General features: G+C 43.7%; 1 protein-coding gene across 1 annotated transcript in view; it reads left to right on the top strand.

Annotated features, from left to right (window-relative positions):
- Positions 1-10,055, top strand: part of Nectin3 (nectin cell adhesion molecule 3) — a 97,175-nt gene extending 87,120 nt beyond the window's left edge. The window contains exons 8-9 of the mRNA XM_032900260.1: positions 8,983-9,045; positions 9,851-10,055. Coding sequence (XP_032756151.1) covers positions 8,983-9,045; positions 9,851-10,024 — 237 coding nt within the window. The 3' untranslated portion in view covers positions 10,025-10,055. The remainder of the gene's footprint in view (positions 1-8,982; positions 9,046-9,850) is intronic.
- The last annotated feature ends 2,524 nt before the right edge of the window (positions 10,056-12,579 follow it).

Below are 12,579 nucleotides of genomic sequence, written 5' to 3'. Positions count from 1 at the left end.
ACCCCTACTCCTTTTCCTGCTGAAACCCTCCATTTAACCTGTCTCCCCCCTTCCTCTCTCCCATCTCTGTGTCTGTCTGTGACTCACTGAGTTTAAATAGGTCTGCCTGCCTGAGCATGGCTGGGGATACTTCACTGAAGCACATGTAATGCCTCAGGGACAAATGCACTGAAAGAAATGGCACCCCTTCTTCTGGCCACCATTACCATAGCCCCACAGGGAGCAGGACTTCAAGTCTTACTCTCACTCTCTACTGGTTTGCTTTCATCGTGCCAGAGGGTTCAGTCCCCAGGAGGGAACCCATGCCTGCCTGGTACTGTAAACCTGGCTAAGAACCTAAGCCCAAGGGAGAACTTACTCCTCCTGGAAGTGAGGCCTCATGGGTAAGGCGCTGTGGTTCCAGTACCATCTAGCCACAGGGGTGTATGAACTCTGCTCAGGCAGCCGAAACTCAGAAAGCTAGGCTACATTTCACCCTACACTGCCATCAGGTGTTGGGCTTGAGGGAAGCACCAATACACTGCTCAGGGAGTGGGAGAACAAGGAATGTCCAGGAGGGGTGCTTATTGACTAAACCCTCTGGGCCCATCCAGATACCCCATTAGCATGGGAAACTCTGTGTTCTGTACCGTGTGTGACCAGTAGTCACGTTCTTTATGCGGGGACTTGTGGTCATGTGTTCCAAACCAGGAGTCTGGTCAGGAGTAGGTGAAACGCCTACCGTCCTCAAGTAGGTACGAGGCCTTCTGAACCCATTGGACCTTGCCAGGTTTCCTGGCACAGGCCACTGCCCCACAAGGCAGGGCCTCTTCCTTAGTGAAATGTGGAGGGGCATGATCTTGGTCTGGTAGCTGAAGCTACAGTGGAGACACTTTTGCAGTTATGCTCCTCAGCCTCTGCCTCTTAGATCCTTTCTGCCCCTCTTTCCACAACATTCCCCAAGCCTTGTTAGTAAGGGCAGGGTGGCACAGTCACAGTGCTGCACTTTGAGTGGCTGAGTCTCTGTATTAACCACTGAGCACTGCAAAAAGAAGCTTCTGTGGTGAAGCCGAGGGCTCTACCCATCTATGAATATAAAGCATGTAGAAGGCAGTTTGATTGTCAGGTTAGCAAAACAGGAGTAGGTTGTCCCCCAGTCTGTAACCGCCCCAGCTCCAAGTTCTTAGCCAGGGTTACGGTACTAGATTTGTTCCCTCCTGTAGAGTAAACCATCCAGCACTATGAAAGCCAGCCAGTAAGAGTAAACTTCACTCCAGTTTTTAAGCACTTTTAATGTTTCTCTAATGGCTTCTGTTTCCATGGTATGGATTTTTCTTCTTGTTTTGAGGAAGGAAGAGGGTTGTTTGAATTAATGTTTTATTTTATAGCCCAGGCTAACCCTTGAATTTGTTGTAATCTTATCTCTGCTTCTCAAGTGCTGGTGGTATTGCAGGAGTGAATCATCACACAGTGCTTCCTTTGCTTTTTTTTGATACCCTCTTTGTAGCATAAATGAATTGTAAATACATCTTGTCAGTTGGATGAGTCGTAGTCATCTAACAGTCCTTGTCTTTCATTCATATACGTACTCTATCCTTACCTCTATGGTTGGGTTTAACTTCACCATCTGATGTCTTAAGTGTGTTCTGTTGATTATTTATCTCATCCTTTCCCCATTTCCTTCCAAACTTGCTGAGTCCTTTGGTATTAGCTTCTTTGTTGAATTGTTAGTTACATATTTTTATTTTTACTATTTTCTGTGGTTTTTCAAGCTTTCAGCAAGCTCACTTTTTACTTACTGTCCATAGTTCGGGTTTCTGTTGCTGCGATAAACACTCTCACCAATGCAATTTGGAGAGGAGAGGGTTCATTTCAGCTCTCAGTTCTCAGTCACTGAGGGAAGGTGGGGCAGGAACCTGGAGACAGAAACTGAAGCACAGCCGTGGAGGGATGCTGCTCACTGGCTTGCTCCTCGTAGCTTGCTCAGCCTGCCGTCCTGTAACACTGAGGGTCACTTGTATGGGTGGCTCTGCCCATGATGGACTGAGCAAGAGCTCAATACCAGGCATGAGTTCACATCAGTCATTAATGAAGAAAATACCCTACAAACTTGCCACCACACCAGTCTTATGAAGGCATTTCCCCATTATGGTTCTCTCAAAGATAACAATGGCCTGTGTCAAGTTGACAAAGAGAAAAACCTGTGCCCTACTATAACGTAACATTACACAACTTCATTTATTATATAAAACACTACTTCTGCTTCTTTACTTCCTTTAGTATTCTTAGAATAATAGAATAATTCGTTGATTTTTCATGTGCTATACAAACTTGGTAATCCATTCTTACTGTATTATTTCTTAAACCATAATACATATTTGTGAAATGTCAAAGTTCTTGTTGGAGTCAGTTTTCTTCAACATGGAGAATCTTTCTGTAACACTTCAGTGATGCAGATGATCTGAGTACAAATTGTCTCAGCTTTTGTTTGTGTGGGCATTTCTTCATTTCGCTCTAACATTTCTGTGGGGCCTACAATTGATATCCAGTTAGTTTTTTTCACCACTCACATTACATTTGAATTTGCATAGTCTCTTGTCTCCCATGTTTTCCATTATTGCCGATAAAAAGTAAGGGATAATTCTTGCATAATTTTTGCATATTTTATATCATTTTTCTTCTAGCTATATCTTTGAATATGTCTTTAATATTGATTTTTCAGCAACTGTATTGTGAAGTATCTTTGGGTAGTATTACATATTTTAATTCATTCATTTTAGGGTGCAATGACCTTTAGAAATAAAGACTTGGGTTTTTTGTTTTTTTGTTTCACCAAAACTGGTGTTTGCTAACTTTCTCTTTCCAGTGTGTTGTTTGCATGTATGCACATATACACCCACTGTATACCTGTATACACTCAGTGTCTAATCAACTATAAGCACATCTAGAGAGTTTTCCAGTTCACGTTGTAATTCTTTGTCTTTGGATTCCCTTTCATTCTGTTTCGCCTTTATTAATGCTTTTTTTCTTGGTTGCTGTAAATGTATTAATAATAGCCTTTTGGTGACCATCTTCCCTGTGTGGTCTGGCTAGCATGGAGCTAATGTTCTTCCTGCTTTGACATCTGGGGTGCTGGAATTATAGGTGTGAGCCGCCATGTCTGACCTAGGATAGACATTTTAACGTGTATATTCCATTCCAGGCTAATTTTTTTATTTACTTTTCTATTTTTTTTTCATTGTTGTTAGATATCATTTAGGCACAGGACATCAATTTACCTAATTCTTCTGTTACTCCTTAGTAAGAATTGTGTTATTTTCTGGCAGTATTCACTTAAAAATCAACTTCATCTTCTAGAAACTTATGTTTGTCCTAGAAGCCTATTCTTACCCCTAAGGAGGACAAATTCTTGTTGTCTCTTAAGTTTTGGGTGTGTGTTCAGTATCTGTGAAGGCTTCATATGTTGAAATTTAATCCTCACTGTATTAAGAGGATGGAAACTCAGTGCAGCTCTACTGCTGAGAGGTGGCTTTTGAGATGTGATTGAGATTAGTTAAGGCCGTTAGCAAGGATCCCCATAGCAATCCTTTTAGTGATGGCTTTATGGGAAGAGGGGAACCATGCATACACTCCCTGTCTCTTGCGATTCCCCTGTGTTGTCTCAGCTTCTATTAGCAAGAAGACCAACATTAGATGCAGCCTCTTACATATGCCCACAGGGCAGGGAGCCAGTGTAAACTAAACCTCTTTTCTTGAGGTAGTAACCAACATGGAGTAATTGGGTATCATGTTGAGCGTGAATTTTCTGCTTCAGCTGGTTAGAACCTGAGCATTTCTCAGCTTTAACCAGGCTCTAGCAGTGGTAAGACCATAGTTCCTACCAATGTCTCCTTCTCTTTTATCCATTTGTTATCTGATCCATGTGTGCTTAGACTTGTCGTGAGCCAAATGAACTCCCTCTGTGCCTGTATCTGAGCTCTTCAACCTGAACCTCATTTTCAGTTGCCTTCTCCAGATTCTAGACACTTCAGCTTACTTAAAAGTAGAACTTTCCCCAGTGAGTTCAGTAAGACATTGATCATCATGAATCTCCTGAAGGCAACAGAAAAGTCAGGGGGGATGGGGTGAGGGGAGGGAGAGAGAGAGAATATGCACATGTGTATGTGTGTGGTGAGTGTGTATATAGTGTGAAGTGTGTGTGTGTGTGTGTGTGTGTGTGTGTGCACGCGCTGCTTCTGTGTATGCTCTTATTCTCTGGGATTTCCTCTTTGTGCAACAATTGTCTAAACTCTTGTTCTGAGGACTTGATTCATGATTTATGGCATAAACCAACATAACTGAGACTTACTTGGTGGTCTATACAAAAACTACTAGGGCAAACTATTTCAATAGGATTGAAGTCCTTTTTACCAATGTGACGTACTAAAAGGAGACAGGATGCCTGCAGACATGTGGCACCACGTGGAAAGCAACCCAGGAGAGTCCTGCAGCAAGCATCCAGCTCAGAAAAGATAGCTCAGGTTTCTGTGCCCCCAGAATTGTCCATTTATTAGAAGTCCGTTGAAAAGTACATTTACAGATTATCTTAGGTATTAACCTGAAACTGATCAGAGAAAGAGAAAGAAGCACAGTTTGTGTGGTCAGCGCTGAAACCATGAAGATAACAGAATTGCAAAGGATGATGACACGGCGGAGGACAGAAGCCATTGACCTAGGAGGCCAGGTCCCAGTCAGAAGATTAATGTGATCGTAAGCCATGAGATGGCAGGCCATTCTGTGTCCTCTCAGCAAAGCCAGAAACGGTAGGCGGTGGTGCCCGTGGCAGTGGCCATCAGTTAGAGCATGCCAGGGGAAGCCTGAAAGGACAGGAGTGCGGTTTTGACAGTGAAGAGGTGGCTCAGTAGTGAACAGTGCTGGCTGTACTCCAGATGACGTGGGTTTGATTCCTGCCACCCACATGGTGGCTCACAGCTGTATTAAAGACAGAGAGCCCAGGGGGACTGGGACGGCAAACTATTCTTCATCATTGTATGGATAAAATGACACATCCATGCCATTGGACACTTGCTAACAACCAAATATGGTGCACTGCCACAGACACCTGAAGAAAAGAGTGTGTACAAAAGTAACAGATGAGCCTCAGTGTAGCTGGAAGTTGTCCTGAGCTGAGGTTTAAACCCATATATGGAGGGAACAAGTGAGGTATATGAAAACTATATTTCCCACCCAACTTTTATAGACGTGTTAAACTGACCCCTAAAAATCAGTTTATTTATAAACTCAATTTCAGCATTTCAGACTCATGGGTCCTCTGAAGTATATGATTTGCTGAATATTTCAGATATGAGATAGAGTCTAGGTACTCCCATTCTGGGTCAGCTCTGTGTTGCTAAATGTTTGGTTAATTTCCTATCTCTTACCATAGGAAAAGATAGCAATTCTCTATTAGTTCGTTTATGAGTACAGTTTAGCCTCTGCAGTCCCTTGCTCTGGCAAGCTCAATGGAGATGTTGTTGCATTCCTAACTTTGGCTTCCAGAGAGTCATTCCTGTGTTGACACAGGGAGAGGCTTCCTAGCATGTTGGGAAGAGGGGGGTGATAACAAATCTCCTGGTCATGGGGAAGTCGGCATCTGGAATATTGTAGAGTAAATTGGACCAGCATGTTTTCCCAACACATCTCTCTGTAAATGGTTGCAGCCATGTATGTATGTATGTGTAGATATAGATATAGATATAGATATATTTGTAGATTGTATCTCCTTCAGAGTTGGTGGCAGCTCTTCTTTCCACAGGCATCTTGTACCCATCTCACCAGAGTCGTCTTCAAGGTCTTCTTACACTTTTTCTCTTCTCATTCTCCCACATGATTGTGTTCTTTTATACAAAAGAGGAACAGCCTCCAGACATTGCTGACTGCCTTTGCTTTGGTAGATTGTATGCTTTCTGGAAGATAGGGCAGCTTAGTCTGTGACCAGATTCCTTTTTCTTTCTCTGAGAGCATTAAATGTAGAAATTGAATCAGACTGTTAGACAGGTGAGACTGCTGTAGACAACAGTGTGGGTGGGCTGTACCTGGACTTTGTCAGAGGTTACTTGGTGCTGATAAAAGACGCCAAACATTGTGATGGCTTTTACTGACTTATTTTTCTAGAAATCAACACAAATAGGTTTAGCTTTTATTGTAACATAGAGGATATTGGAAGACAAAGAAATGAAGTTATAAATAAGATGTATTTTATACAGACATCCAGACACCTCTTCAAAAAGATGAATTGATCTAGATGATTTAGAAAATCTATGCCCGCTCTCTCTGTAGAGCTATTACCTACTGTCTTATCAAATTATACTTTGTTATGAGTGACACAAAACAATTTCTTAATCATCTGTATAAAAAGTAGGAAGAAAACAGATGCAGAGATCCTCTAGAAAAGCCAAGAAGCTGAGGAAAATACTAATTTTACTTTAAGGTATTAGTTCTCAAGTCTCTATCCCTTGGACCATGAGCAAGAAAATAATTTGTGAAGATTGTGGTGATGATACTTCTTACCCAGCTTGGGTTGAGTAGGACTCTTGATTTTGCTGGGACGTGGCCTCAGGGGACCTGCCAAGTTGTACAGTGCTGGAAGAGCATACTTCTGACCTTGGTTTTTCCTAAGCCAGTACTGTCTCCTTTTGTGGTAGAAGCATGGCATCGCTGGATGGGGTAGTAGGTGAGACCTGGGCACTAGAAGACGGTAGTGATATCCAACAGTCAACTAGAGCCAAGTACCAGAAGGCAGGGTGCCCAGGAACTCGGGTTCCTTATCTTAAGCATGCTGCTTTACCTTAAGCCAATGACAAGATCCACATTTACAGTAAAATTAAGAAATCAAATATGACAGCTACATCGTATTGAATTTCAAGGGTTCCACATGATTGGCCACAGGTCCATTAAGATGACCTGCCTGGAATTTATTACCAGTACGTATTATGTTGTTAATGTCATCTGGGCATGTGAAAATCACCCTAGTATCATGTTGCAGATGGCTTTGGGGGGAGGTAGCTTATCAGAGATAATTTATAATATGGATAATCTTGACACAGGAGACCAAGAACCAATGAGAGTTTAGCTTCTAATCAGTTCATTAACCATTGACTTATTACAGAAGACAGGGTAGGATACAGGGATGAAAATAGACAGTCTTGTTTGAGCTGCTATAAAAACAAACCATAAAAGGGAGCTCACAACAAACAGAAATGTCACCTAGTTCTAGGGGTTGAGTATTCCAAAATCCAGTGCCTGGGGAAAACCCTTCTCCTGATATGGCCATCTCTCTGTAACCTCATAGTTTAGAAAATAACTCTAGTCTCATCAGTGCCTTATAAGGAGCACTAATGCCACTCATGTGAGACCCACTTCCTGGTACCATCACATTACAGATTGAGTTTCGGCAAATGGACTTGGAGGAGGACAAATATTCAGTCAGAGCAGCAGACCAGACATGACCAGTATGTCAACTGGAGTTGAAGATTATAAAAGGCAAACTATGAGGCAAGGCATAATAGACACACAGAGAACAGTGGGAAAAGCGGGTGGAAAGGCTTGACTGTGTCACAGAAAGGCTCTGAGGGAAGGGAACAGTGAGTTTAGTCAGGCCACCATATAGGGAGAGTATTTCAACCACCAGGGCATAAGGGGTAAACCTTTCAGACCAAAGGGACAGCAGAGCAAAGACATGCTGGGAGATAGAGCCACACAGGGCATTCAGTCTTCCTCTTATTGTGCTTGCAGACCATCTCCCTGTAGTCATGGAGCTAGAAGCAAGGGATGTAAGCCTCAAAAACCTAGATGCTACTCAAAACCTTGAGTAGCTGTCTACTAACCATCTGTGATCTGAGACACCTTAGTTACAGATTTAGACACATGCAGAATATAGCTGATAAAAAAAAAGCACAGTTTGTACTTCAAAGCAAATAAGAGATGGTTTATTGTGGAGTCAAATATGAGTGACAATGGCCTGGGGACTTAGATTCAAACATGGTGGAAGCAGGAACTCGAGATTTTTGTTAGTTACGGAAGAACGTTCTAACGTTCTAATTGCCAGATGCATGGATGGATGCCACATGTATGTGTTTTTAGATGCTACTTGACGACAATCCTTAGCCCTTGGGTTAGGGAAGGCTTGTGGTCTGCTAAGAATGCATTTTGAAAGTTTTGATAGTTAAGTCAGATAGGGGTGAACACTGACTGCCTTTCAACAGGACTAAAAGTAGGGGAATATAATTTAGCTTTGTTCTGTAACATTTTCATTCTCATTCTTAGGAAGTGAGCAATTGGCTTTGTAGAATCTTTACCACAAGTGCAGTGATCTCCCTGACTTCAACAACTTCAAGGGAGACCGACTTTATACAATGACGTGTGTGTGATAGATGAATGAACACTTACGAGACTCCTTCCAGCACTCTATCTTCTTCAGGAGACTGACGAGAAAACAGTAGTGCTATTAAACGCTCCAATGGCCACCTCCACCTGAGGCCTTAAAAATGATGTGGCACTTGAATGTATCAGGCAGAGGGGGCTGGGAAAGATCCTTTGCAGCTGAGGTGATGTTCAAAGTGATGACTCCCTTTACAACTTGTGAGGTAGGATTCAGGCCACATGGATGACCACAGATAAAGGCTTGTCATTGTCAGTTCAGTCCACTCTTACCTGATGCAAAGTACCAGACCGTTCCACTGGGGAAAGACAGAAGACCTCCGGTGCTCTAGCTCTCAAGTCATATATTCGGTTTGCCCCAACCCTTGTAGTCACATGTGGATATTTTCTCCCTGACGAAGCCAGGAGAGATGGGGTGAGGGGAGAGAATTTGTAGCTGTTTTTGTCTTCCGTCCTCCTGAAGAACATTTCACTTCATTGGTAGACATTTAGCAAGTCATGATCGGCTCCTTGTTCACGGGAGTCTGCCTGGTATTGGTTGATGTGTTGGCGCTTTACAGGTGTGTGTCTTTTAATTTCTTCCAGACTGAACGCTTGCCTTTGCAGACTCAGTTCAAAGAGAAAGGAGCTGGTGGTCTTCAGCCCCCTGTAAGTAAGGCCCATGCTGTACTCACCCAGCTATGTCTTACAGTCTGTCAGATGTTCATAAACGTTCATTTTATCCATTGCTCCCTATTTAAATGGCTGTTCATGATGTGATAAAGGCTTCAAACATGCTTCCCCTTGCAGGTAATCTAAAGAACACTCCTAAGTAATCTCAAAAGCAGCTGTCCTTTGTGTGAAACCTGTACCCAGGCAGACGGGGCCATTTTAGAAATACCAGAGATCATCACAGGGAATTCATTCTAGAGTTAAGTGTCAGCTGTGGCTCAAGGTCAATTCAGAAGGAAAGGTCAAGAGAGAGGCTATTTTGGGCAGTGTTTTAAAATCTCCCTTTGATCAGACATATGGTCAAATGCCAGTTCCTTTTGCTGTGTCCATTCCCTAATCCCCCAGTGCTGAATCTTGGTGTTTATTTTTGTTTTGTTTGACTTAACTCTTCAACTATCTCATATATTCCATCCAAGCCAGAGCCCTTTTTGAGAGGCTCCTGACATTCACAACCATGTCTTCCCCAGCTGACCTTGGTGGGAACGAATTTCAGACCTCAAATCCTAAAATTCCTCCCAGTTTGTGGTTTACAGTTTGTAGTTCCAAGGCACCACTCCTCTTCCTCAGGTGGACTGCACCATGGTGACTTTCACGGCTGAAGTTTGTCTTGCCGTCCAGTTCCTTGTGGGGTAGGGAATCGGGTTGTGGACTTGAGCAAATTGGACTGTTGCTTGCTTTTGCCAGTGTGTTAGAAGGATGTAACCAGTGTGTCTGCTAACGCAAGCAATGTTTGGATTTCTAGAATGGACCAATTAGGAGACTTGACTATGAGGATGAGAACACAGTGCAAGAAGATGGGACTCAGCAGATGTGCCCCCTTTATAACCAGATGTGCCACCAAGACCGAAGCCCTCACCAACATCGCCCACGCAACCCCGAGAGACTCTACATCAACCCAAGAGAACATTATGTGTGATTTTTCTCATTATAAAGGGTGTTCTAACCAATGCCTATTAGACCTGAGAGAGAAACTGAGGCATCGAAACGATTTTAGTCCTAAGGGTGTTGGAATGCTCAATGGATGAATCAGAGCTAAGGGTAGATTGCTTGACTTCATTAAGGGCTCCTTACCCACCAGCTGTGTGTGTGAGCTCACCTGTAGCTTCCCTTCGCTGTAACTCTGCAGTTTAGCTACTAACACTTGGCCTACCTTAGTGTGTTCCTTAGAAGGGGAGGCCCCAGATGCTGGCAGCCACTCTGCTTGGGTCTCGGGCAGCACTCGTCTGAAATTTAAACAGGTGGGCAGACGGGCTCCCAATCCAGTTCACTAATTATTAAGCCGGGATTTAGATTTCCCTAGCATCTCAGTACCATAACAATACCTGCGAACGAGGGTGGGGGGGAAGCAGCAGACTGCTGTATCTAGCCAATAACAAAGACAAGGGGAAGTGGCAAGGCTTGTGTGCTTGTGAACCAGTGTTAGTGCTGTGTGTCCTTCCTGGCCACTAGGCTTCAAGGGCTCCACGGGGCCAGCTGCCCTCTGTCACCTAGTGACCAGCATGTCTAGTGTTGTCAATTTTGTCCCTGTTGCTGCAGCCTTGTGTTCCACTGGCCAGATTTCCCACCTCTTCAGTCCTAAAAACCCCTGCCAAGATGGGATGCCCTCCTTTTAGCCTTGCCCCTCTTTGCTTACACAGGACATAGTCAGTGCTCACTTCTTAAAGCTTTCAAGGCCATCTCACCACACAGGCTTTAGCTAGCTACTCTTCTGCATCCTTTCCTCCTCTACGTCTTATCTACCTAGAGAGAGAGAGAGAGAGAGAGAGAGAGAGAAAGAGAGAGAGAGAGAGAGAGAGAGAGAGAGAGAGAGAGAGGAGAGGAGAGATTTTGAAGAAAACCTATTGAAAATTACCACAAAATAACCCCCACTCTTAAATCTTACAAGCCTGGCAGAAAATTTGAAAACTAATTTTTTTAAAACTACTTCAGTATGACATGCTCGCTAAATCTGCATGTCCTCTCTTCTCCTCCCCATAATCACTTGGTCAGAAAGCCCGAAGAGATGCTACACAGTGGGTAGCAGTAGCCTCTCTGCCAGGGCAGGCAGCCGCGGTGCTGCACTGTGATGCCCTGATGCCTGCTCCTCCTGCCTGCCTGGAGCTCTAGAACTTAACCTCCCTCTGCCAGCTGTCCATCACCGACAGTGGACGTCACAGAGGGAAACGTAAGGGCAAACAATCCTTGATACATCTTAAGAATAGTGTCGCTTTATTGTGTATCCTGGAAAGGTCAGAGAGTGCTCCAGTATTAAGCAATAAAACACTGTGTACTCGTTACACATTTTTTTAAAAAAAGAGAACAGTATAAACAGCAAAATAATTAGTATACATTTCTAGCCTGAGCCTCAAGAGGAAACGAGACCATTACCAGATTTACAGTGATAGCCAAAGGCGCCTGTTCACGCTGTGCTGGCCTGGGTTCTCCTTCGCTTTCTCTTTTCGTCAGGCTTTGTGGGCTAAGTCATAGAGGTGGCTCCATTCCCCGGGTGATGGGCAGCTCTAGGAGCAAGCTTGCTCCAATTGCCTCTCATATCTTCAGCAGGGTTAGCGTTTTCAGAAGATGCAGCCCAAAGCACCTAGAGCTGGTCCTCTGGCCCCTCACTGCAGTACTTGATTTAGTTACTGCCTTTATAGCAAAGTTGATGGCCAGCTTCATTGCTCAGAATGCCATTGCGAAGCCAATGTAACAAATGTATAGGATTCCCTGTGAATGTTTCCCAGTAGTTAGGGTTGTACTGAGAGCTTTCTTTGACCCGGGAGCATTTCGTAATACTTGATGGTAGGGCCCAGAGTGCAGCACCCCCTCCTCCAGAAGGCTTTAAAAATACCTTAATACTGAAGACAGTTTCTAGAATCCTGCTGGGAAGCGGATTGTAGAATCCACACCACAAAAGCACATTATGGAGGCAGGGAGAGGGGCGGGATGTCTTCGTTTGTGTCGGAGAAAAGGATTTGGAAGTCTTTTGTCCTGTCCTTAGCATCATCCCAGGAGGAACCCACTGTCTACCTTTCTTAGTATTGTTATGAAAAAGTTATTTTAGGGTGTGGGCTCTGTCTGCTGCCAGCAAGTTCACTAACGTCTGCGACTCCTGGCTATGAAAGTCCTTGGGCAAACTGCTATATTTTTTGATAGTTGTTGGCCCCAAACATGGGTCACATAGACTTCATAATAGCTTATTCTAGCACCTCCTGTCTGTTCTCTATTTAAAAAGAAAAAGTTAGCTAAATACAGAGCAGCTTTAAAAGGGTTTGATTAACCAGTCCCCTCAACCAAAGAATGCCATCCAAAATTAGTCTGCTGACCTCTGAATTTGGAGCACTTGATGGTGCCATTTAAATTTGGAAGTTAGACTGTAAAGGTCAGTAAGTGAGTTTGAGGGACATATCCGCAGCTGGTCATGCTCTCTCCATTACTGGTTTCATTAAAGTTCATGGAGACAGATGTAAATCCCCATAGCAGATTTCCCATGCA

Source organism: Rattus rattus, chromosome 4, assembly GCF_011064425.1.
Source record: "Rattus rattus isolate New Zealand chromosome 4, Rrattus_CSIRO_v1, whole genome shotgun sequence".
NCBI lineage: Eukaryota > Metazoa > Chordata > Mammalia > Rodentia > Muridae > Rattus > Rattus rattus.
The sequence above is the reverse complement of the archived record's forward strand: the minus strand, read 5'-3'. Positions and strand labels throughout refer to the sequence as shown.